We start from the raw sequence: 26,300 nt of genomic DNA, 5'->3' as shown, positions 1-26,300 counted from the left end.
TACCATTACGTGGAAGGCAATGTTTTGGCATTGTTGGGCAAGGCAGTCAGCTGCAACCTCCATCTTACTGCTGACTCGTGCTCCAGCAAGCATGGTCAGGGCCAATATATTTTGTTCACAGCACACTGGGTAACTCTGCTTGAAACTAGGATGCAGGACAGGCACAGTGCTGGAACTTGTTTTTCTGCTACAACTCCATACAGCTGGTGGTGATGATGTGAGATCTGTCAGTGCATCCCTCCTCCATGCCCTCCTCTGCTGCATTGTCCTATGAACCACCAGTACCCCCTAAGCAATTAAGGGACCATTCAATGAGTCAGGCTAAATAATGTCATGCAGTGCTTTAGCTGGTCTGTCTAGGGGACAAGAGCCACATAGGAGCAGAGATTCTTTCAGCTCTGCAGAGGCAGGCCCAGCGGTGGTTCATGCCATGATAGATTGAGCCAGGAATGGTGGTGGGAAATAATGGCACTAGTCATCTGTCTGCCTTTCAAGAGGGAAAGTTGACCCATGTACCATGCCTAGCAAATGTCTGAAATTTGGTGGTGCAGTGTTTCTTAAATGGGTACCCAAGTTTGCAAGATCTTCTAAAGCAGGCCTCAAGAGTCTGTAGCCATTTCAGGCAGTCAAACACAGCCAGTGTTTGGTTGGCTGAAATTCAGCAGAAATTCCACCTCCCTGTAAACCACCTAATTTGCGACATGCTCACCAGGTGGAACACAACTTTGGCAATGCTGCAGCGGCTGCACATGCAGCAGAGAGCCGTCAACGAGTGCCTATTTGAGTATGGCACAAGGACAGGCTCAGGACAACTCAGGCTTTTTTTCCCCATGCCAGTGGTTGTTGATAAAGGATGCATGCACTGTTCTGTCACCATCTGAGGAAGCGAAAAGGATGGTGAGCTGCATGCATCAGTGACACAATCCCTCATGTATTCCTTCTGGAGAAGATTTTGCATGGCATTATGGACAGGGCACTTGAGGCAGAGCAGCAGGAGGAATAGGTGGACTTCCTTTCCTCTCAAGGCCCACTTTATGCAGACACCATTCTTACGACGCCACAGAACATACAAGAGGAGAGGTAAGAGGAGGAGGAGGAGGATTATGGCAGTTTTAGAGGCATTGAACCACAGGAAGACATACATCAAACCTTAAGAGATGGTTTTCAATCCCCAGAAAACTTGGGAGTAGTACGTGGCAGGGAGGAAGCAATTCCAGATACTGTAACCCTCAGTGACCCCGAGGACTCTGTTTCTCATGCCTCCACAAACTTGCGGTGCATGGCCTCCCTTATTCTTCAAACCTACGAAAGGACTCGAGAATTTGTGGCATCAAGAATAAGGATCATTATTGGTTGGCAACCCTCCTTGACCACAGTTACAATGGGAAAGTCTCGGAACTCATCCTGTCTTCACAGAGACACCTTAAAGAGATGTTTATGTAAAACCTCTTCAGACTCCGGTAGGTTACAGTCTCATGGAAAAGCTACTTTTGAGGCTTCTGTTGGTCAAAGGAGGAGCGGTAGAGAACAGAGGCGCCTCAGTGATGCATTTAAATTTTTTTTTAGTCCTCCACGCCCAGGATTGTCAACTTCAACATCCCATCAGCAACATCTGTATCAAATGGTGGAAGATTAGGGGCGAAAACAGACATGCAGAGCTTTCCAGTAGAGGATCCACTGGGTTTCTGGGTCATGAGAATAGACCACTGGCCAGAACTTGCCCAATATGCAATTGAGCTGCTGGGCTGCCCTGCATCGAGCGTGCTTTCTGAACGGACATTCAGTGCTACCAGATGTATTGTGACAGATAAAAGAGCACGTCTGTCCACGTCTGTAAAAATGTATCAGTCCTGGATTAGCAGCAGCTATTAAGTCCCTGATGCCGATGTTGCTGATTAAGTGTTATTGGGATTGCCAATTTCTGCAAGTCTGTCTATGCTGTCTAGCTTTGTGGGTACTCTTGAAGTCATTTTTTAGTATAGGTTTCATGGGTATAATAAATACCAAAGGGGCAATTTTTCCACACCTATTTGTCAGGTGCATCAAATTATTATTATTTTTTTTACAGCAATGCCAATTCTTGCTTTCATTAAGACTCTAGAAGGTTACAGGGTGAGGGTACCAACAACAACTAAAGACCAATTTTTCTGCAACCGCGTGACAGGAGCGTCAAATTAAAAATGTTTACAGCAAGGCTAATTAGTGATTTCATCAAGACTACCTCTAGAAGGTTACAGGGTGAGGGCACCAACAAAACCCCAAAACAGATTTATTTTACAGCAAGGCCAATTCTTGTTTTCATCAAGACTACCTCTATACACTTACGGTGTGAAGGCTCCACCAAAACTCACATTTTTCCACAACTGTTTACCCGGCCAATTCCTTCTTCATCAAGAGTACCTGTATAGGGGTTACAGTGTGAAGGCACCACCAACACCCAAAGCCCAATTTTTCTGCACCTGTTACATCTATTGAAAGTCTGCAAAAGAGACACCAGACTTTTAAAAAAAAAAGTATCATTAAAATCACTGCTCCTTTAAAAACAATCTTTTTTAAAAACAATGTTTGCATTGGTACATGTCCCCCTGGGCAGTTGCCAGATCCCCATCCCCCTTTTTTTATGTCAAATAACGTGCATATAAGCCTTCAACATGTGGACTTTTGATTTTTCCTGTTTGGGACCCATAGACTTTAATGGAAAACTTTTGCAATGTTCGAGAGTTCTGGTGCAAACTGAATTGGGTATTCAGCCCATCTCTACAATTCAACACTGCCACAAATTTGTGTCAAGTTATCCTTGCAATCTGAGTAACAACTATGAAGGAGCTTCGCGGATCTACAGCTAATATTGGAGAAACTATCCATGAGACAACTGTAAATAGGAAAATCCAGAGAGCTTGGCTTTATGGGAAAGTGATAAATAGCAATTACTGAAAACAAAAAAACTTATATTTTGATCTAAGGGTACCTGCTTACACAACATGGTTGCAGATGGATGGAGCCAAAAGCAGGGAAAATTCAGGAGGTAAATTTCTTTCAATATGTAAGTTCAAAACCCAAAAATGTCTTTGAATGACAAACTCAAAACCCAGAGCTTATTTAATTTAGAACCTGTAGCAGGAATTTTTAACAGCCCCTGTTAGGTCTGACAACTATTTTGCTGAGATCATGTAGATGTGCCAAGCAGATACACCGGCAAAGACTAACAGCTGTAAATGCACCCAAAAGATATTCTAGCAAGCATTGACTTAGGAGAGGTAGAAAAAAACATATGCAAACATATGCTTTGCTTAAATAACTGTATCAAAATAACATTTTACAATTGCAGAGTGTTAGGCTGGCCATACATGGTTCAAATCTCAGGCAGTTCAGGTGAGCAGGTTGAATGTCCCAAATTTATTCAATCAACTTGGGTGAAGCCCACCAAATTCTCTTGCGACTAACAGCTAGCGGCCGCTATAGGTTCTAGCGATAATCACTTCTCCTGGCAGGGAAGGCTTACCCTGTCCGTTGCCCCCCCTCCCCCCGCCCCCTCAGCTCCCTTAATACTTATCTAAGCCCAATCTTGATCCAGCAATGTTGCACAAGAGCCTCGGCTGTCCGAGACTCTTGCTCCAGATTGACTGAGACAAAGCAGTGAGCGATGTTGGCTCCTGCTACTGTCAATGAAAGTCAGTGAGTCAATAAGGAGAGACAGGGCAGGGGGGGGGGGTGAGCCACGACCCCATGTCTGAATGGACACACATAGCATCGGCTTGGATCGGGTGCACCCATAGCAAGCTGCTTGCTGTGGGGGGCACTCAGCAGGACGGATGGGCCTGGGACACCAGCAAGGGACCCAAGAAGAAGAGGATTTGTGCTTCACAGAGCAGGAAAGTATAACATGTTAATTATAAAAATAAAACAAGTCTTTAACCACTTCAATACCATGCACTTTCTCCCCTTCCTACCCAGGACAATTTTCAGCTTTGATGGGCATTGATGAGGCAGCACTGATGGGCACTGATGAAGTGGCACTGATAAGATGGCACTGATGGGCACTGATGAGGAGGCACTGATATGTAGAATTGATGGGCACTGATAGGCGGCACAGGTATGCAGCACTGATGGGCACCAATAGGCTTCATTGATATGCACTGATAGGTACTGATAGGCAGCACTGATGGGCACTGATGGGCACTGACAGGTTGCACTGATGGGCAGCACTGATGATGAGGTACTGATGTGTTACTGACAGGTGTTACTGCTGGGCACTGATTGACACTGTGGTGGGCTCTGATTGGCACTGTGGTGGGCACTGGCAGTCTTTTATTATGAGGACACTGCCGGGCACTTATTGGCATGTGATTGGCACATCTGAGGGGGCTGTGCTGATAATCAGTGTTATTTGGTCACAGCTGATCACGTGGTAAGAAGCCTCTGAGAGGCTCAGAGGCTTCTTATCACAATTGAAGATGCAGCATGTCAGACTGACATGCCGTACTCGCAATCGCCACACTGCATGCCCCCACAGGTGCGCGCCGGCATGTTATCCTGCTGGACGTCATATGAAGCCCAATCAGGATAACAGAACAACTTCCCGGGTGGTCAATCTGTTATTAGCCAGGCGGGAAGTGGTTAATATTACTTTAATGCATTCTCTGCATTAAGATAAGAAAACCTTCTGTGTTCAGCTGCCCCTAAATTCTTACCTGAGCTTCATCTTGATTCCACACTGTGCCCAGGAACAGCCACTCTCTCCTTTCTCTCTTCTCACTGGACATGGAGGCTGCAGTGGGAGCCATTAGCTCCTGCTGCTGTCAATCATAGCCTGTGAGGAGAGAGTGTGGGTAGGACCAAGCTGTGCTGTGTGTCAATGGACACATGGAACCTGGCTTGGGATTGAGCCCTTATGAGTGCCCCCATAGAAAGCAGCTTGCGGACGGCGCATGCGCGGAAGCGTCCAAGATGGCCGCATAGACCGGGAGCTCCGCGCCACCCTGGACTAACGCTCGCCGCCACGACTTTCTGAGCCCTCGTTTTTACCGGCAAACAGTCACTTCGGATTGGGGAAAACGCAGGCTTCACACGAATGCCCGGTTCTAAGTCCCGACGGAACCCCAAACCCGCGCTTTCCACAGCGTTAGAGAGGTCAGGCCGATCCAAGATGGCCACCGTTACCTCACAAAATACAGCCTGCAATGAGGAATCCATAGCGGACCAAGACTACACAGTTAAGCACCTCTCTTCAACCTCAACTTCAACTTCAAACGGCACAGTGAGTGAAATTCAACTCGGGACCCTATCCCCAGCATCCACAGACCCTCTTCTGAGTCATATTAGGGGGGAAAGTAACCCATCCATACAGCATATTTTACCTATAAGCTTTGCCCCATGGGACATAGTTCCTAGAGATGCGCCCTCACCTCCCACAGACTTTGCCTCTATGATGAACGCATTTTCTCAAATGTTGTCCAGAGGTTTATCTCAGACTGCCACACAGATCACAGCTTCCATCCATGCTGATTTGCAACAATTAGGAACCAGGATTGATGCAATAGAGCAAAAATCAGATCAGTCATGCCTACGCATTAACCAAAACACAGCCAGGATTCAAGAACTCCAGGATCATTTAGAAACAGCCACAGCCAAAATTGACGACCTCGAAAATAGGTCGAGGAGATATAATTTCCGTGTTAGAGGCATTCCTGAATCTATCAAGGACATTCATCTCGCTATCCAAGACCTCATCAAAAGCTTAATTCCCACAATTTCACAAGATCGTCTAGAATTAGACAGGGCTCACAGGGCTCTGCAACCTCTTCGCACAGATGGTCTTCCTAGAGACATTATAGTGAAACCTCACTACTATTCAGTGAAAGAAGAGATAATGAGAGTTTCCAGAACCTCAGATTCTCTGACATTTCAGGATCATTCCATACAAATTTTTACCGATCTATCACCATACACAGTCCAAAAACGACGAGCTCTTAAACCTCTACTTCAAGTTCTGACGAGCAATGAAATCCCTTACAGATGGGCCTTTCCTCTCCGCCTGAATTTCTCTTATAATAATAAACCATACCACTTCTCGACGTTCCAAGATGGTGAACGGCTTCTGCTTCAATTGGGAATGATCACCCAGGAACTTCCACAGACTTCTACACCGAAAGGATCCTCTTCATCCAAACGCCCCTCACCGACAAGCCCCTTGACGCAAATATGGCAGAAACAGATGCCCAAGAGATCGAGGGAATCTCCACCAACCTGAAGATACACCTGAACTGTCCAATTTTTGTGGAAAGAAGGAAGGAAAAGGACAGAAAAAAGGAAGAAATTTTTTTTTGACTTCCTTACGGTTTGTCCTTAGGGCCGAACCTTTACCAGGACCGGGTTGACATTTGGTCCTGTTTTTCCTGGAAACTTCTCCAGGCTTTTTCCCACAGAAGACATTAAAAAGGATATTTTTTTTTTTTTTCTCTCTTTTCTAAAGTGGAAAATTTCAAAGTATTTTTCCTTTTTGACATATAAATTTACTGTAATGCCTGTATTAGACCCCTCTTCCTCTATAATTTTATTTTTCTCTCCAACTGACCTTTTGGCTTTATATTTGATGTTTTTTTTTTCTTTATTTTTATTCTTATAATGGCTCTTTTTGACATTAAGTCACGGTCACTCATATTGTAGAGGAAGAGGGGGGCAGTTGCACATTATTTATATTTCCCCTATGTTTATTATAGTCTGGGCTCAGATTTTTTTGTTTTAGTGCCTTTGAGATAATCAACCTATGTGGCGAGGTTGTCCAGGGTGGGTACAATGCACCCCCCTGTTTACTTCGATAGGAGAACTATTTCTCCTACCGGGATTTGTTTACAGCGACCCTTTTGGGCCGCTTTGGGATTTTTTTCCCTTCCTATTTTATTTATTGTATACATTACTAATTTTTTTTGGCTTGAATTGTTATTTTATATAATGCATATTCTGATGTACTTTTATTTTATTTCATTTTTTCCTAATTCTATTATCTCCCTACCTTCTTCTTCCCCCTTTCCATTCTCCCTTTCTTACCCTTCCCAGTCTAATCACATCTTCCTTCCCATCTCCCTTGTACAGGATCAGGGCCTGGTTGGATTCTCCTCGTTTTTTTCCCACAAGCATTTCCTCAAAAGAACAGGTGTCATCTCCTATCTGCCAGGGATCACCACAAAGACAGGTATTCCTTTTGTTCATAGTATTAACTCCTACATGCTCTTCCCATGAACTCTACCTCACCGGTACAATCTGATCTCCGTATAATGTCCAATAATGTTCAAGGCCTTAATTCCCCAGTGAAAAGGCGTAAAATCATGCAACAATTTCATGCCCTCAAAGCTGATGTTATCTTGATGCAGGAGACGCACTTCCCCATTTCTTATAACCCCATTTTCCTTCACAAAAACTTTTCTCAATTTTATCTAGCTAATGCTTCCAATAAAACAAAAGGGGTTGCGATATGCTTTGCCAACAAAGTTCATTTTCATCATTCTAAAACAATTAGAGACCCAGAAGGCCGATACATCCTGGTCTCTGGATCAATTAATACAGTAACATACACATTTGTTTCCTACTATGCTCCAAACTCCCGCCAGGACAATTTTTTTGAAAAGACTCTCTTGACGCTGAAATCCCATCTGAAGGGAATTGTTGTCCTGGCGGGAGATTCGAACATCCCATTTGACCTTTCCTCAGACAGATCCAATCCTACTAAGCCAATGCCCAAAAGACCTCCTAAATGCAGTCTTAGGGTTGCACATTCCATCCAATCAGCAGGCCTTATAGACATATGGAGAGAAATGAATCCCCGATCCAAAGACTACACTCACTTTTCTATCCCTCATAATACATTAACCAGAATAGACCATATCTTTATTCCTCCACATTTCATCTCTTTGGTTGAATCCTCCAAAATTTATGATTCCTCTCTCTCTGACCATTCCATCGTTTCATTCATTATTAGAGGGGGAGGAGGAGATAAACGACCATTCCAATGGAGGCTTAATGAGTCTCTTCTAAACAATCCAGCTCACTGTGCGGTATTAAACTCAGCCCTTTCGGACTACTTTACAGATAATAATACAGACTCAATTTCGCCAGGCTCCCTGTGGGCGGCACACAAGGCGGTCATGAGGGGTAAAATAATTCAACTCTCAGCCCGACTCAAAAAGGAACACTCCGCAGAGCTTATACGACTCAAAGAGGAATTCCAAACACTTAGCAAAAGTCATAAACAACATCCTACCCCAGAAAGCCTGGCTGAACTTGATAGAGCACGCATTGCACTTAATCTCTCACTCACTACCTCAGCAGAAAAACATCTGCGATGGACAGGAGCTCGCTTCTATTATCAAAAAGATAAAATAGGTGCCAAACTCGCGAGTAAATTGTGTCCTCGAACTCGTACCTTGGTCTTCCCTAAAATTAGACAATCTTCGGGTACCCTTACACAAAATCCGGTAGAAATTTTGAAATCATTTCATGATTTTTATGAAAACCTCTACTCTAAGACAACTCATACACATTCCAAAGCTAGGAATCAGTTCCTCGATCACCTCGATCTACCTTACATACATCAAACTCATAAAGAACTAATGGATGATTCCTTCTCCCCTGCCGAAATACTTGACGTCATAAAAGCCCTTAAATCAGAATCAGCACCGGGCCCCGACGGTTTCTCGGTCAGATATTATAAGACTTTTGGACCAAAATTAGCTCCCTACATGGCTCGTTTCTTTAATTCTCTGCGGGATGGAGCCCCCCTCCCGAATGATTCTAATACTGCATTTATCTCTGTTATTCCGAAACCTGGTAAAGATACTAGTGAAGTGGGAAATTACAGACCCATTTCGCTGATCAATAATGATCTTAAAATTATGACTAAAATATTAGCCAACAGAATGTCCAGTTTTATATCTAACTATATTCATAAGGATCAGGTGGGCTTCATCCCGGGGAGACAGGGAACGGATCAGGTGAGAAGGGCAATTGACTTAATATCATTATTGAATTCGCACTGGGACGGGGGCCCGGCACAAGAAGGCCTTCTGCTGTCTTTGGACTTGCAGAAGGCATTTGATTCTGTTTCATGGCCATATCTTTTTGAAATTCTCACCAAATGGGGTTTCGGAGCAAATTTTATGAACATTCTAAAATCCCTATATTCAACCCCCTCTGCTCAAGTACGTCTATTAGGCCACCTCTCTCAACCATTAGATATCCATAGAGGTACTAGACAGGGTTGTCCCTTGTCACCGTTAATCTTTATTATAGCTATAGAAACTCTAGCCATCGCCATTAGAGCAGATATAAATATTAAAGGTGTTCGTTGTGGTTTAGAAGAGCATAAATGTGCTCTCTTTGCTGATGATATGCTTATATTTCTGACCTCACCCTTAATTTCCACCCCCAACTTACTTCATCTCCTTCGGGATTTCGGAACTATTTCAGGTCTCCAAGTTAACATTTCCAAGTCAGTTGCTCTCAATATTTCGGTTCCCTCATTAACCATCTCCCGACTTGCGCCCTTCTTTCCCTTCTCCTGGGCTACAGATAGGATTCCCTATTTGGGTATTTCTCTCACCAAATGTGTCAGTAATTTATACAATGCTAATTACCCACCCGCCTTCAAATCTTTAGAAGCAGATTTAACTAAATGGTCTAAAGAAGGATTGTCTTGGCTGGGCAGGCTCAATGCAGTCAAGATGAACTTATTTCCTCGAATTTTGTACTTATTCAGAGCCCTTCCCATACCTATTAAAAAGTCGACTCTCAACAAATTCCAATCAAAAGTGATTGGATTTGTCTGGGGAAAACAGGGACATAGACTGGCGCGTGACATCCTGTTCCGCCGGACAACCCAAGGTGGTTTAGGACTTCCTAACCTCTTTTTATATTATCAAGCAGCACAACTAGCACAATTTTCAGCAATATATACTAAAACCAATAGTCCAGACTGGGTTTCTATTGAGAACCAGGCAGTACCTGACTACACATTAGATCATCTAATATGGAGACCAACAAAGCAAAGACCTGCCATATTGTCCCCAACGCTTTCTCAATCCCTAGCACTTTGTGACAGACTATACAAAAACGAACACCTGATTTCCCCACTGAGACCTCTCGTACATTTATTCCATAATCCTGATTTCCCTCCTGGCCTGAACATCCAAGATTTTCATTGGTGGTTGAACAAGGGCCTTTTCAGAATTGGACATTTCATTACACCAAATGGACCCATTTCAATGGGACACTGCTACTCCAAACTAGAGATGCCCGATTCAGAACAATTGAGACTTTCACAGATTAAACGTTTTATACATTCTCTTGAACTTGACAAACCAAATAGTTACAATGTTACGATTTACGAGCAATGGTGCTTAAAACATGGTCATCGCAAAGGAGGTATTTCCCTTATCTACTCGTCCCTGGCAGATAGGAGTGACAAACCGACATATGCTCGTTCTTGGGAAGAAGACTTGGACATCCAACTAGATACGGAATTGTGGTTTCAAGTTTTTAGACGTTCTTCCAAAGGTATTTTAAATATTTCCTTAATCGAAGCTAATGTCAAAATTCTAACGAAATGGTATTATGTTCCTGTGAGACTTTCAAAGATGTACTCAGAGATTTCACCGCTCTGTTTCAGAGGATGTGGTCTTTTAGGTACAATGTTACATATATGGTGGTCTTGTCCTCGCATACGAAACTTTTGGAATAACTTTATACATCTAGTGAGGAAGGTCACGAAAGCCCCAATCCCACAAGATCCTTCATATATCCTTCTGAACCGCAGGCTACACAATACCCCTAAACATACTCAACAACTAATCTTTTTTATGTGCTTGGGAGCCAAGATCACTTTAGCAAAAGCTTGGAAAACTTCTAGGGTTTCTCTTGTGGCTACCAGGCAAAAAATTTCATGGATTATGATTCAGGAACAAATAGTAGCTAAATTACGGAATACCACTCAACAATTTGAAATGACATGGGATCCATGGGCCCAACACATCAAAGTACAATTGTTTCCAGGACACCTTCTGTCTTAAATTCTACATGGATGGAGCCAGGACCCTGAATCCTGTACAACTCTCCCTTCCTTACCCTCCCTCTTCTCTCCTGACTATACTTTCTACTTTTCCTTTTTTTTGTTGTTTTTCTTTAAGCAGGATTTCTCATATTTAGTAATTGATCAGATGTTACCTTATTCTACTACATTTTTCCTTAGTTAACCTTTGTGGTTCGGACTGGAGTTTACTAGTTCTAAAGAGTTCATTTGGAATTTAATTGGGAGTTTTGAAGTTCAGCTGTTCACTTCCCTCCGGGGAGCACAATTTCTGGGTGCTGTCCGGGGGTTTAAAGGGACGTAGTTGGGGAGTTCTTCGGCGGGAGTCCCCCGAGCTATCCCACTCCACAGTGTGAGCCCATTGGGGTGGAGTGGTGACCTTGGGGGTCTCCTTAGAAGTTGCCGATATGTTTATAACCTAAATCTTCTACACCTCCCATTTAAATCTTAATCAAATTCCTTTTTTTTTTTTTTTTTTATCTATGTTTATGTATGTATATTTATATATATATATATATTTATATATATATTTTTTTAATTTTTGTGTCCCTTTTTCTTATATACATCATTATTACAAATTTTCAATGAAGTGGATCTTTACACTCCAAGCCCTTCTTGACATATAATAGCCCCAATTATATCTGTATAAGATACCTTGTATATCTTCTCTTTTTTCTGATTGATGCATCCTGCTTTATTTGAATTCTCTGTTTTTTTTATGTTATGTTTTTGCTTTATTTCTATTTTCTGATTATACATGATGTATTTACCAAAGAATTAAATTCAATAAAAATTATTGAAAGAGAAAGCAGCTTGCTATGGGGGCATTCAGAAGGAGGAGGAGCCAGGAGCACCAATGGGGGACCCCAGAAGAGGAGAATCGATACTGCTCTGTGCAAAGCTATTGCACAGAGCAGGTAAGTATAATTTGTTTGTTATTAAAATAAATACCTTTACAATCAAGTGTTTTCTGAAAATCAAATGGTAATCGTCCTTATTCAATCAGCCAATTGAAATTTTAAATGCATGTTGCAATACAAAAAGATGTGAAAAAGTTCTAAGGGTGAATAGTTAAGCACAGCACTGTACTTAAAGGGGTCGAACATTGGCTGTTTGCACGTTCGGCGAATACCAAACATTATGGGCCATTCGCGACAAATTTGTGTGGTGCTCAAGGCCCACAATGCACTGCGCCATCGCAGTGCATTGCTGGCTCATGATTGGCCAAGCATGCACTGTGACCCCACATGCTTGGCCAATTACAGGATGCCTGTGGCCAATTATAGCTCAGGGGTGTTTAGTACACGCCCCACACTATATAAGGCCGCCAGCGCGGTGGCCTTGTGTAGTGTGTTCCGGCGTGCAGGGAAAGAGCTAGATCCAGCACAGTATACACCTGTATCTACCCTTTATTGCTGGTGTTCTCTCATACAGGCATCTGCAGGAGTTAGTGGGTGTTGTGTGCCTCCAGCACAGTATACACCTGTATCTACCCTTTATTGCTGGTGTTCTCTCATACAGGCAACTGCAGCAGTTAGTGGGTGTTGTGTGCCTACAGCACAGCACAGTTTTCACCTGTATCTACCCTTTATTGCTGGTGTTCTCTCATACAGGCATCTGCAGGAGTTAGTGGGTGTTGTGTGCCTCCAGCACAGTATGAACCTGTATCTACCCTTTATTGCTAGTGTTCTCTCATACAGGCAACTGCAGCAGTTAGTGGGTGTTGTGTACCTACAGCACGACACAGTATACACCTATATCTACCCTTTATTGCTGGTGTTCTCTAATACAGGGCATTTGCAGGAGTTAGTGGGTGTTGTGTGCCTACAGTACAGCACAGTATACACCTGTATCTACCCTTTATTGCTGGTGTTCTCTCATACAGGCATCTGCAGGAGTTAGTGGGTGTTGTGTGCCTCCAGCACAATATACACTACCCAATTGCTGGTTTTCCCATCTCCCTGCAGGCCATTACTATGTCTGGAAGGCCAGTGTCTAGAGACAACAGTGCTCGTCGTAGACGCAGTGTATCGTCATCAGCACATGACCATGTGACACGCTTGTCCTTATTTTCGGAAGCTGGACGTGTTGAGCCGCATCATACCGAAGACTTGGTAGAGTGGATGACCAAGCCCTCTTCATCCTCCTCATCCTCTCTCACCCAGGCTCAGGGTACTAGAAAAGCAGCTGCCAACGTGTCCTCTTCCCTCAATGTCATCATCAGTCACTCCTTCCCTAGACCCACCATGTCCTCCTGAGGAGTCCCCCGAACTGTTTGAGCACAGTGTTGGGTACATGCTCCAGGAGGATGCCCAGAATTTTGAAGGCTCTGATGATAAGGTAGTAGCATGAGCGCAGAGAGAGGGGATGCTCAAAAAGGACAGCAATCTGGCAGTCATGTTCCACCAGCTGCAGCATATTGCCAGGTTTGCTTCAGTGATAAAGAGGGAGGGGATGATGAGGTCACTGACTCCACGTGGGTGCCTGATAGGAGAGAGGAGGAGGAGTCACATCTCCAAAGAGGCAGGATGCCCTCCAAGGGCCAGCTTAGGGGCAGCACACCGACTGAATCACACCGCAGATCTCCGTCTGTGCAGGGCGCTGCCTCTGTGCGTTATTCCAAAAGTTCTTTGGTGTGGGCCTTTTTTGAGACGAGTGCATTAGATCGCACCACTGCTATTTCCAACATATGTCTCAAGTGTATCTCGGACAAAAAATCAGCTGCTTGGGCACCACATGCTTGACCAGACATATGTTGACCTGCCATGCAACTCGTTGGCAAGCGTACCTTAAAGACCCACACCAAAGAACAAAGCGGACCTCTCCTTGTTCCTCATCAGCTGGGATCTCCAACCCCACTAGACCTTCAGTCCTCTCTGAAACCTGCACTGAGAGGAATGAAGGTGTAGAATTAGGTGTGTCACAGCCAAGTACATGTGGGCACTCTGCTATCAGTACACCCATGTCCGATTGTAGCAGGCAAATTTCCCTTCCCCAGCTGCTGGACCATCGAAACAAGTTCACTCCTAGCCACCCACATGCCCAGCGATTGAATGCTAGCTTGGCTAAATTGCTAGCACGTCAACTGCTGCCTTTTCATTTGGTAGACTCGGCCCCCTTCCGTGAGTTTGTGCAATGTGCGGTTCCTCAGTGGCAGGTCCCCAAACGCCACTTTTTCTCAGAGAAGGCGATTCCGGATCTCTACTGGCATGTGGAAGGTGTCCTTGCCTCGCTGGAAAGGGCGGTCAGTGGTAAGGTGCATATTACCGCTGACTCATGGTCCAGCAGGCATGGACAGGGATGTTAGCTATCTTTCACGGCCCATTGGGTCACCCTTCTGGCAGCTGGGAAGGATGCAGGACAAGGTGCAGTAGTGTTGGAGGTTGTTCCGCCACCATGCCTCCAAAATGGTACTACTGGTTGTGACACACCTCTCTCCTCCACCCCCTCCTCCTCTTCTTCCTCCATGGCCTCTTTGAGTGCTCTCTCCTCTGAACCAGTGGTGCTCCATAGGCGTTCAAGGGGCTACGCAAGTACGCAGGCAAAAAGATGCCATGCCGTGCTTGCGCTGGTTTGTTTGGGGGACAGGAGCCAAACTGGGGCAGATATTTTGTCAGCTCTGAAGGGGCAAGCCGAGAGGTGGTTGATGCCATGCCAGCTTAAGCCAGGAATGGTGGTTTGCGACAATGGCACCAACCTCCTCCCCGCCCTCCGACAGGGACAACTGACCCATGTGCCCTGTGTGGCTCACGTCCTTAACCTGGTGGTGCAGCAGTTTTTGGGCAGGTACCTGGGCTTACAGGATGAACCTGCCAAAAACCGCCTTATATGTGACATGCCAACCAGGTGGAACTCAACGTTGGCCATGCTGCAGCGGCTGCACATGCAGCAGAGGGCCATCAATGAGTACCTGTGTGACTACGGCACCAGGACAGGGTCAGGGGAGCTTGATTTTTTTTCTTACCACGCCAGTGGGGCATGATCAAGGATGCATGCACTGTCCTGTTATCATTTGAGGAGGCCACGAGGATGGTGAGCAGTGACAGTGCATGCATCAGTGACACTGTACCTCTTGTCCACCTGTTGGTGCATACGCTGCATGGAATAATGGACAGGGCACTTGATGCAGAACAGAGGCAGGAAGAGGAGTACTTCCTTGCCTCTCAATGCCCCCTTTATCCAGACAGTGTTCCTGCTGTCCCACCCATCACACAGGAAGAGGACGAGGAGGAGGCTTGTGTCAGCATGGAGGTGGAGCCTCGCACTCAGCATCAGCAGCAGCAGTCTTTTAGGGATGATTTACAGTCCCAAGAAACACGTGGACTTGTACGTGGCTGGGAGGAGATGGCTGCGGATCATGTTGTCCTTAGTGACCCAGAGGACTCCAGACCGAATGCCTCAGCTAACCTACGCTGCATGGCCTCCCTGATCCTGCAAAGCCTGCAGAAGGATCCTCGTATTCTTCGGATCAAGGAGAGGGACCATTACTGGCTGGCCACTCTCCTTGATCCACGGTACATGGGTAAGGTTGCGGACCTTATCTTGCCGTCGCAGAGGGAGCAGAGGATGAGACATCTCCAGGAGGCCTTGCAGAAAGATCTGTGCAAGGTGTTCCCAGAGACTGGGAGGTTACAAACTCCTGGTCCTGGACAACGTTTTGCTGAGGCTTCGGTCAGTCACAGAAGGAGCGGTGGAGAAGGTGGCCGTCTGACCGATGCGTTCAGACAATTTTTTAGTCCGCAGCCCCAAGGTATGATCAGTTTCAGCAACCATCGCCTTCATCTGATTTGCATGGTGCAGGAATACCTATGGGCAAGGTCAGACTTGGACACCTTTCCCACCGACAATCATCTGGCTTACTGGGTCTTGAGGATGGATTACTGGCCAGAGCTTGCACAGTATGCAATTTGATCTACTGGCCTGTCCTGCATTCAGCGTTCTTTCAGAACGCACCTTCAGTGTTGCTGGTGGCTTTGTAACCGATCACACGGTGCACCTGTCCACCGACTCGGTTGATCGACTGACCTTCATAAAGATGAATTAGTCTTGGATCACCACCAGCTACCAAGCACCTGAAGCTGATGTAACCGAATAATTTTTTTTGAAATGTCACATCCCTTCACGACTGCCTATGCCGATGCTGAGTGACTGTCCTGTTATGTTGACTGACTATCCTCTTCCTCCTCAGTGATCCTTCTGATAACTTGGAAGAACATTTTTGGTTCTGGGTGTTGCCACCAGCCCAATTTTTCAGCCCCTGTTTAACAGGGGCGTGTAATTAGAGTGCAATGCTTTGCAGCAGGGCTCATTCCTGCACTCCAACTAGAGTATATGGGAGAGGTTGCAGTGTGTGGCACCAGCACCAGTGCCTAAGGCCCAATTTTTCAGCCCCTGCTTAACAGGGGCATATAATACAATTGTTGATGCAATGCTTTGCAGCAGGGCTCATTCCTGCATTCCAACTAGAGTATCTGGGAGAGGTTGCAGTGTCGTGGCACCAGCAAGCAGTGCCTAAGGCTCCATTTTTCAGCCCCTGTTTAACAGGGGCATGTAATTAAAATTCTTGATATAATATTTCACAGCAGGGCCCGTTCCTACACCCACCGAGAGTAACTGTGAGGACTTATAGTGTTGTGGCACCATCACCACAACCACCAAAGGCCCAATTTTTCTACCACTGTTCAACAATGGCATGTAATTACAATTCTTGATATAATCGTTCACAGCAGGGCGCTCCAGCAAGAGTCACTTTGAGGGCTTACAGTGTTGTGGCAACACCAACACCTTAGGCCCCCATTTCTGCAGAGCATATAGGGCAGGCCCCTACTTTCAAACATCCAACTTAGAAATGTCTCCTACTTGCAAACGGAAGGAGACAACAGGAAGTGAGATGAAAAAAGACGGAAAAAAATTATACAGGGGTGATAACCCTTCCCTATGTTTTCCAAAAATCTTAAAAATCGATTTTTTGACTGGAGCTACACTTTTAAAATGTACCAGTTCAAAATTACAAACAGATTCTACTTAAAGAGGAGGGCCAGTTTTAATTTTTTTTTTTTTTAAAGTCAGCAGCTGCAAACACTGTAGCTGCTGACTTTTAATAAGCACACTTAGCTGTCCAGGGCGCCTGATGACGGCCGCCCGAGGCTGACCCATCCCTCGGCTCTCGGGTCCCGGCACCGCCATTGCGGCTTCACTGGCCGTTTCCTACTGCGCATGTGCGAGTCACGCAGCGCTTTGTGAATGGGGTGCGCTGTGTTCTGGGACACACAGTTCCCAGAACAAAGCGAGACCCATTACCCAGAAGACGCCACATGGAGGAGAGAAGATAGAAGATCTCTGCGGCGGAGGAAGAGGCAGATTAGGACGATGTGCCTAGCAACAGGCATTTCTGGTAAGTAAAAAAAAAAAGTTTTCATTTTTTTTCTGATTTTGTTCTAATTTTTAATGTATTTTCTTTTTCAGGGTGGCCCTCCACTTTAACACAACAAACCTACACAGTCCCTGTCTTGTTTGCACCGCTTATATACTGCTGTTCTGAGTCTATAGGGCCTGGGGGCCCCACGCCTTTCCTTTTTTTAATTTGGATACGGGGTTCCCCTTAATATCCATACAAGACCCAAAGGGGCTGGTAATGGGCAGGGGGGCTACCCATGCCATTTTTTTCAATGATTTTCATCCGGCATTGACTCATGTCCCCTGGGGCAGGAGCCGGGTCCCCAAACCCTTTTTAGGACAATATCTTGGATATTAGCCAATAAACTTAGCACTTTTTATTTCGAACATTCGAGTCCCATAGACTTTAATGGAGTTCTAAAGTTCGCACAAATTTTTGGTCCGTTTGAAAGTTCTGGTGCAAACCGAACCGGGGGGGTGCTCGGCTCATCCCTACCCTCATGTTAGGATGCGTTAAGGGGAAAAAAACCCTGCCCCCCATTTTACTTGTTCTTTCCTTCGGGGGTGACATGCTCACCTTCTCTGACTGGGGTTCTCGGCTTATGATTGGATAGATTGATAGCAGCGCAGCCATTGGCTCCTGCTGCTGTCAATCAAATCCAATGACAGGGACCCGGGGGGCCGAGTCTGGCATTCTGTGTCTATACACGCAAATGCTGGACTCGGGAGCACACCCGCAATATGACCCCCAGAGAGAGCGCTTCTCCCAGGGGGTTTACCGATGTGAGGAGGAGCCCCGAGCTCCACGGGGGGACCCCAGAAGATGAGGTGTGGGGCCACACTTTGCATAACCAACTGCACAGTGGAGGTAAGTATGATATGTTTGTTATTTAAAAAAAAAAAAGGCCTACAATCACTTTAATTAACAGAACTCCAATTGACCAACAGCAAACACAACAATCTTCTTCTTACGACTTATAACGTGGTACATCACTTGCTATAATTTTGGAAAGGCAATTTAACAAACCTGAATATTACATTATTAATACATTTTTGAACAAATGCACCTCGTCATTATCTGGTCCAGCAAGAAAACAACATGGATCAGGGTTGTGAAGCATTCCAACATTGTTAACTGCAAAATAAGAAAGTAAGAGTTAAAAAATGTAAACCACAGACTTGGGCTAGTTGTCATGGACAGTAAGTAACCCAAAGCTAGGGGTATGGGGGACACCATGGGCAAGGGGACTCAAAGACAGGAACATAGTGGGAATTCACAACAGAGAAGGAAACTTTGGGAACATTGAAGATACTCAGGTGAGCAGGTACAGGATCAGAGCACACAATCAAAAGTAAGCAGGCCAGCTGATGTTGGGTTACTTTCACTGGGGTGTAAGGACCAGAGCTGTTGAAGGTACAAAGAAAGCCTGTATGGCAAGACAACTTTCAACATACAAGCCTTGCAATTGCTGGGCTAAGCAATCACAGGCTGACAGACAGGAACAGACAGTCATAACCATGTGCAATAGGATACATAAATAAGCAGCAACAGAAACCAAAAGCAATAAAGTCAAACAGGATCACAAGAAAAAGACAATATATGTCAGATCAGCATATACATAACAGGGGGACCTATCTTAAACACTAAAAAGATATTGCAGCCTGAGTCAGTAAGAGTGTGGCTTATGATAAGACACAGTTGTAAAAAAGTAAAAACTCAAACTGACATAACAGCGCTGACATGAAAAACATACTAGATGCAAGTGAAAAGGGGTTTTTGAGGTGATAATTTTTCTGTATTACCTTTGGCATTATCTCTGTGACAGCAATTGTTGAAAATACATTATAAAAATGCTTAATGTGATGATTTATGAAAATACACATTCAACGTATGATTCATATAAGATAAGACATAATCACAGTGTGCGCATTGAAAGGATGATATATGAATAGATATGTGTTTTAAATGATGTTACATAGGTATGTAGTAAGGTTAAAAAAAAAGACACAAGTCCATCCAGTTCAACCCACAGGACAATTCCATTATACCTGACTGTGTTTATATGCCAGGACATGTCTTGTCCTTTACCAGTTGTTTATCAGATGCCAGTGGCCATACTAAATAGTTTCAATTGCTCTCTATGGAAGGTGTCTACCATTTTATGAAAGGTTGGGTTTTCTCTATCTCAAACTCTTGTTAGGGTCAGAGGTAATGTTCTTTCATGATTGAATGTATAATGCTATTCCATTATTGGATATATTTTAAATTCTTAATGTAATTGGTTATTAGTTCATATACCAATAATGTATTAGCCTATCTTTTAGTACCCAGGGTTGCCAACCTCCCGCCGCATTTTTTACTGACAAAACATGGAAATCTTACTGGTGGAGCACATTTTTTACTGGTGACCTGAGAAATTACAGAACTCCTTTTGAAAACTAACCCAGTGAATATTTGAACAGTATAAACATGATATGGAAACACTGACAATACCTATAACAAAGTAATTTGCCTGATTTACACTTAAAAAACCAACATAGCATGAAATGATCAGCCCCTGATATTTACTGGCAGTTGTAAAAAAATCACAGATTTTTACAAACGGTCAGTAAATTTACTGGTGATTGGTAACCCTGTTTGTACCTCTGTTTTGTAGCCAAACAATGAACGTATAACCAAGGAGGGATGGGACCTCTGTGTCCCGTGATGTACTCCAAGAAAAGGATTGTACAGGTAAGCTATTATAAAAATCCTATTTTCTTTATCGCACATCACGGGACACAGAGCCATAGTAATAACTATATAGGATGTCCCAGAGCAATGCTCTCTGTGGGGAGTGAGACACAAACAAAAAACAGGACGCCATCAGACTATACGGCAGCCTGCAGCACACTGTGCCCAAAGGCGATATCCTCATGCCTTTTTACATCCACCTGATAGAATATAGTGAATGTATGGACTGAAGACCAAGTTGCGGCCTTGCAGAATTGAGCCATGGAAGCATGGTGATGCACTGCCCATGAAGCACTAACAGCCCTAGTAGAGTGCACCTTGATTTGAAAAAGTGTAATCTTCCTCTTCAAACCATAATCTTGAACAATTACTTGCCGAATCCATTTAGAAATAGTAGACTTTGCTGCTGCCTGTCCTTTCCTAGAACCTTCAGGCAGCACAAACAAAACATTCATTTTTAGAATCTGAGCAGTCGCTTTCAAGTAGACCTTGACTGCTCTCCCTACATCCAGAGAATGCAGCGACTTTTCCTCTGTAGAACAGGGTTCTGGAAAAAATGAAGGCAGAATAATATTCTGGTTTAGATGAAAACCTGACACTACCTTCGGTAGAAAGTTAGGAGGAGGACGCAATACTACCCTATCCTTGTGAATAATTAAATATGGCTCTTTACAAGAAAGAGCAGCAAACTCTAATACCCATTTACCAGAAGATATGGCTACCAGAAAAACTAGCTTCCTTGTCAAAAGGACCAGGGGAATGTATCGTATTGGCTCAAAAGGCTGTTTCTGTAATACCGGCAGAATTAAAATTCAAGTCCTAGGGGTTCAGGGGGTGGCTTAACCAGTGGATTAAGCCGTGTTACCCCCTGTAAAAAGTTACGGACCAAAGAATGCAAAGCAAGTGGTCATTGAAACAATACCGATAAGGCAGAGACCTGGCCTTTGATAGTACTCAAGGCCAGCTTCATCTCTAACCCTATTTGCAGAAAAGCAAGGATTCTACCTATGACATACTTTCTGGGATGTCAACCCCTGGATTCACAGCAGGAAACATATGCCTTCCAAATTCTATGATATATGACTCTGGAGGCCGGCTTTGTGGAATTAATCAAGGTAGATACAACTGACCCTGACAGCCCACACTTCCTCAAAATGTGGGTTTCAATAGCCAAACCGTTAAATTTAGCTCTTGTAATGTAGGATGGAATACCGGACCCTGCGAGAGCAGGTCCGGACATGGTGGAAGGGTCCATGGGTCCCCTACCACCATCTTTACAATCTCTGCATACCAAGATCTTCTGGGCCACGCTGAGGCCACAAGAATCACCAACTTCCTTTCCTGCTTTATCCTGCTGAGAAATTGTGAAAGCAGCAGAATAGGAGGGAATGTATAAATTAGTGAAAACTGAGCCCACGGGATCACCAAGGCATCTGTCCGGCATGCTAGAGGATCCCTTGTTCTTGACACAAAGTTATCGATCTTTTTATTGAACCTGGATGCGAATAGGTCTATGTCCGAGATCCCCCATCTCTGGCATATTGGCAGGAAGATATCGGGGTGTAGGGACCATTCCCCCAGGAACAACTGCTGGCGACTCAAGTAGTCCGCCTGCTAATTTTCTATTCCTGGAATAAAGACTGCCGATAGGCAAGGAACATGATTTTCTGCCCAAGCTAATATATGGTTTACCTCTCTCTGGGCCACAAGACTTCTTGTGCCCCCCTGGTGATTGATATAGGCCATGAGGCATTGTCAGATTGGATCCTGACAGGACAATTCTGTAATCTGAAAGTCCAGGCCCCCAGGGCCAAGCGTGCTGCCCGAATCTCTAGAATATTGATTGACAAAGTCCTTTCAGATCTGGACCATTTCCCCTGGGCAGTGGCCTACTCCAGGACTGCTCCCCAACCCAAAAGGCTGGTATCTGTTGTTACCCACCATGTGACTGGTTAGAAGGATTTCCCCTTCTGCAGATTCTTGGTTAACCACCACCAACTGAGGCTCTAGCGCACCCTTGGAGATAGATGCATGTGGAGGTCTCAGGCTTGGACATTTTTATTCCAAGCAGGTAGGATACTGTTTCGCAACAGTCTCAAATGAAACTGAGCACAGGGAATGGCTTTGAACGAAGCCACCATCTTCGCTAACAACCTCATGCAAAGGCGAATAGGAGGGTCCTTCTTTGCTCTTATGATCCAGACCAGCTCCTTTATGGCACTGATCTTTGCTTGTGGTAAAAATACTCTTTTCTGGTCTGCATCTATGATCAGACCCATAATAAAAAGAGATATTCCTATGCCAACTCAAATGGTTAGAGCATGCGTACTGCTGCACACACTGAGGGAAATGTCTGAACCCAAAAGAGGAATAAAGGAGCACACCACTATGCTTCTATCTATGATGAGGCCGCGTACACACGCGCGGACTGTTCGCCCAACTTTGTCCGTCCAACAGTTTCGGCAAACAGTCCGCTCAAACTTAGCATGGACGGACATGGCCACACACGACGGACGAACAGTTTGCTGAAACCGTGCGCGATGACGTGAACGGCACGTACGACGGGACGAAAAATACGACGTCCTATACACTGCATTATAGCTTTCGGCGTGAAAATCCTTTCTGAGCATGCGCGCAACTTTGTTTGACGAACAAGCCTACACACGAGCGGACTGTTCGCTGAAACAAGGTTTCAGCGGACAGTTTTACGGAATTTCCGAAAAACCTTGTCCGTCCAACTGTCCGCTGAAACTGTCCGCTGAAAGCCCACACACGAGCGGACTGTCCGCCCAAACACTGTTCAGCGGACAAAGTTGGACGAACAGTCCGCCCATGTGTACGCGGCCTCAGACTCAAGTATTCTAGCCTTCTTAATGGTTATAAGGAAGACTTCTCTAGGTTGAGAACCCAACCTAGGCTTTCCAGGTAGTTGACGGTGGTGACCACGCTTTTGTCTAAGCAGGCTACTGACCTGTCTATCAAGAGCAGGCCGTCTAGGTATGCAATAACTGTTATACCTTGAGCACTTAGTCTGGCCAGAGGAGAGGCCAGAACTTTTGTGAACACCTGGGGTGCAGTGGCTAGACGGAAAGGCAAAGCTACGAACTGAAATTTTAGTTTTTCTACCTCCAAAAAGTAGAAATTTCTGATGGGTAAGGAAAATAGGCACCTGCAGCTATTCATCCTTGATGTCAATTGACACCAGAATCTCTCCTTGCAGGATGGAGGCTACTGACCTGATTGATTCCATGCGAAAGGAGCAGATATTTAGGAATCTGTTCAGATCCTTGAGATCTAGAATGGGTTTGACATCCCCATTTGGATTTGGCACCATGAAGGAGTTTGAATAAAACCCCAACCCCTGCTCTTCCATGGGAACTTCTCTTTCAAGCCAGTCTAATGCTTGAAAGAGACTTATTTTTTTCTGGATCTTTGGGGACATTTGACCTCAGAAAACAAGGAGACGGAAACTCATGGAACTCTAGTTTGTAACCCAGAGCTACTGTGGAGAGCACCCATCTGTCCCGGAATTCTTCCTGCCAGACCCTTGAGAACTGCAGAAGTCTTCCCCCCACTCGTACGAGCAGGAGGCCTTAGCTCCTGCTTTGTAGGTTTCCTTCCCCAGGACTTCTTCTGTCCCTGGGGTTGATCCTGAGGTTTACACCTTGAACCTGATGGCAGAGGTTGTCGCGACTGCCTGTCTAGAGGCTGATGCCCCTGACCCTGGAGAAGGAGCCTGTTTAAATGAAGGAGGTTTATTCCTTTTCTTAATTGGCAAAAGGATACCTTTTCCACTTGAAATTTTCTGGGTGTATTTATCCGAATCCTCTCCAAACAGCCGTTCACCGTGAAAAGGAAAACCAGCCAGGAGTTTTTTGCATGGCACTTCAGTTGACCAATTTTTTAATATAAGATCCTACACATATGTACAAGTACAAATGCCAGGTGTGAAGCCTGAAGGATAGAATCTCTAATAGTGTCAATAGCAAAACATAATACCCCTGGTAGCTCTGCTAAATATCGTGCATGTTGATTAGGGATGACCTTGAGCACCTGTCTCAACTGGTCCTTCAGGGATTGACATACACCTATTGTCGCCACTGCAGGTTGAGTTACTGTTCCTGCCAAAGAAAATTAGCTTTTTAACAGGAATTGCAATCTTTTATCGGTTGGATCTTTAAGCATTTGAGCATCGTCTACCGGACAAGTTACATTTTTATTCACAGAGGAAATAGCCGCAACAATTGCCGGTATATTCCACTTTTTTGTGAATTTTTCCTCCATAGGATAAAGTGTAGAGAACTTTTTAGGAGGGAGAAAATGCTTATCTGGGTGATCCCACTCAGAATACATAAGCTGTTCCAGCAATGGATGGACAGGAAAAGCATGCATAGCTTGGGAAGGCTTTAGGGAACCCAAAGAAGAAGTGGGTTTTTCAGCTGACTCATTTAAGGGTAGCTTAAATGTGGAGCGAACCATTTCTGTCAGTGATTGTACCAGCAATTTTTCTGATTGTGAAGCTGAAAAAGGCTCTTCCACAACTGATTCCTCGGAAGGGGAGTCATCCTCCTCACGGTTCCCTGAGGGGGCCTCATTCTCCCCTGCCCACTGATCCTCTGCTTGAGGGTCCTGGACAGTAGCAGGAGACCTATCCCGTTTTCTTCCATGCTGGGAAGATGGGATTAGAGCAGTCAATCTTTCCTCCAGTCCCACCAAAGCTGAGGAAAAAACATCCTCAGTAATATAGGCAGGGGTTGAATTGTTGGAAACAGTTGTAATACTTAAAAAAAAACGATAGCTCACCCTCTTCAGCTTGGAGAAATTTTAACCAAATCCTCCCCTCCAACCTCTTACCGGTAGCCAGGACGGATAGCTGAAGGAAGCCATGCAGCTTCTGCTGACACAGAGCGAGATCTGTAAGCATGGAAACAGGTACATCCACTTTACAGTCGCCAGTGGTGACTTTAGGCATGACAACATTTACTGTATAGGAGAAATCCAAAGAAAATTATTATTTTTTTCCTTAGAAATTCCTTAGAAATCTCCTCTTGCCTTATACCGCCTCAGAATTCTGTGGTACAACCTTACAGACCCAATCTTTGCCCATCACGGTGGGCTCCGTTAAAAAACCTTCAAGGACTAGGGTCCCTTTTTATTGGGGTTCACCTGCCCTGGACCTGTATAGCACCCTGTCAGTAGGCTTTATGGCACTGCAATCTGACCAAAGCACTGAATCCCAGGATCCGGCTCTAAAAAGAGAAGCGTTACAGGCAAAACCTTGTTTCTTCCTCCACAGGGCCTGGGGACCAACAACCTTGGCCTCAATGGCACTTTGGATGGATCCGGTTGCAAAGGTTTGCTCCAGAAAGGAATACTCCAGTAGAGCCTCTGCATAGCACACCTTTACTCAGGATCAACACCTAAGTCACTGGCGAAAAAACAGAGGTTCTCCCAGTAATGGGAGGGGTTAGATAGGGAGTGAACTTCCTGTCTTAGGGCATGCCAGTGCCCATGACCTAAAGGTGGCCTATATACCCATATAGTTATTGCTATGGCTCTGTGTCCTGTGATGTATGATAAAGAAAATAGTTTTTGGCCCCTTCTGTAATCAAGGAGTAGTGAGTGTTTTGCCTGGTCTGTTCAGAGTTTTACAGATTGGGAGTTTGATTGCTTCGACCTGCCTCTGGAAAAGGGCTTCCAGAGCTTATGGGAAGAGATTCAAAATACCAGCCTGAATATTTATCATACTCCAGCCAATCCCTGGAAAGGAGTGTCCAAAAGGGGGCTGGAATAGTCAGAAGCATGGAAAAGCTGTGTTCTCTATCCCAAAGAGTGTTCCAGAGGCTGAGGGGCTGCTGCTCTTAGGCAGTCCATGGACTGTGCAGCTGTTCTGGAGGCCTCAGCGGTGCTAGGGCTCAAGGCTTTGATGGATTTGCTTAGAGCAGTGGTCCTTAACTCCTGTCTTAAGGATCCATTAACAGGCCAGATTTTAAGTATTACCTTGGGGAGATGCAGACTAGAATACTGCAATCAATGAGCAGCAAATCTTGCAAACCTGGCCTGTTAGTGGGTCCCGAGGACAAAAGTTGAGAA

At 44.9% G+C, this 26,300-nt stretch overlaps 1 protein-coding gene across 1 annotated transcript in view; it reads right to left on the bottom strand.

Annotated features, from left to right (window-relative positions):
- The window catches only part of HSD17B3 (hydroxysteroid 17-beta dehydrogenase 3), a 149,591-nt gene that overhangs the window by 58,155 nt on the left and 65,136 nt on the right, over nucleotides 1-26,300 (bottom strand). The window contains exon 5 of the mRNA XM_077474804.1: nucleotides 18,541-18,608. Within this exon, the coding sequence (XP_077330930.1) occupies nucleotides 18,541-18,608 (68 nt within the window). The remainder of the gene's footprint in view (nucleotides 1-18,540; nucleotides 18,609-26,300) is intronic.

Source organism: Lithobates pipiens, unplaced genomic scaffold (genome assembly GCF_037356315.1).
Source record: "Lithobates pipiens isolate NorthernLeopardFrog02 unplaced genomic scaffold, aLitPip1_a1.2 Scaffold_13, whole genome shotgun sequence".
In the NCBI taxonomy this organism is placed as follows: Eukaryota; Metazoa; Chordata; class Amphibia; order Anura; family Ranidae; genus Lithobates; species Lithobates pipiens.
The sequence above is the reverse complement of the archived record's forward strand: the minus strand, read 5'-3'. Positions and strand labels throughout refer to the sequence as shown.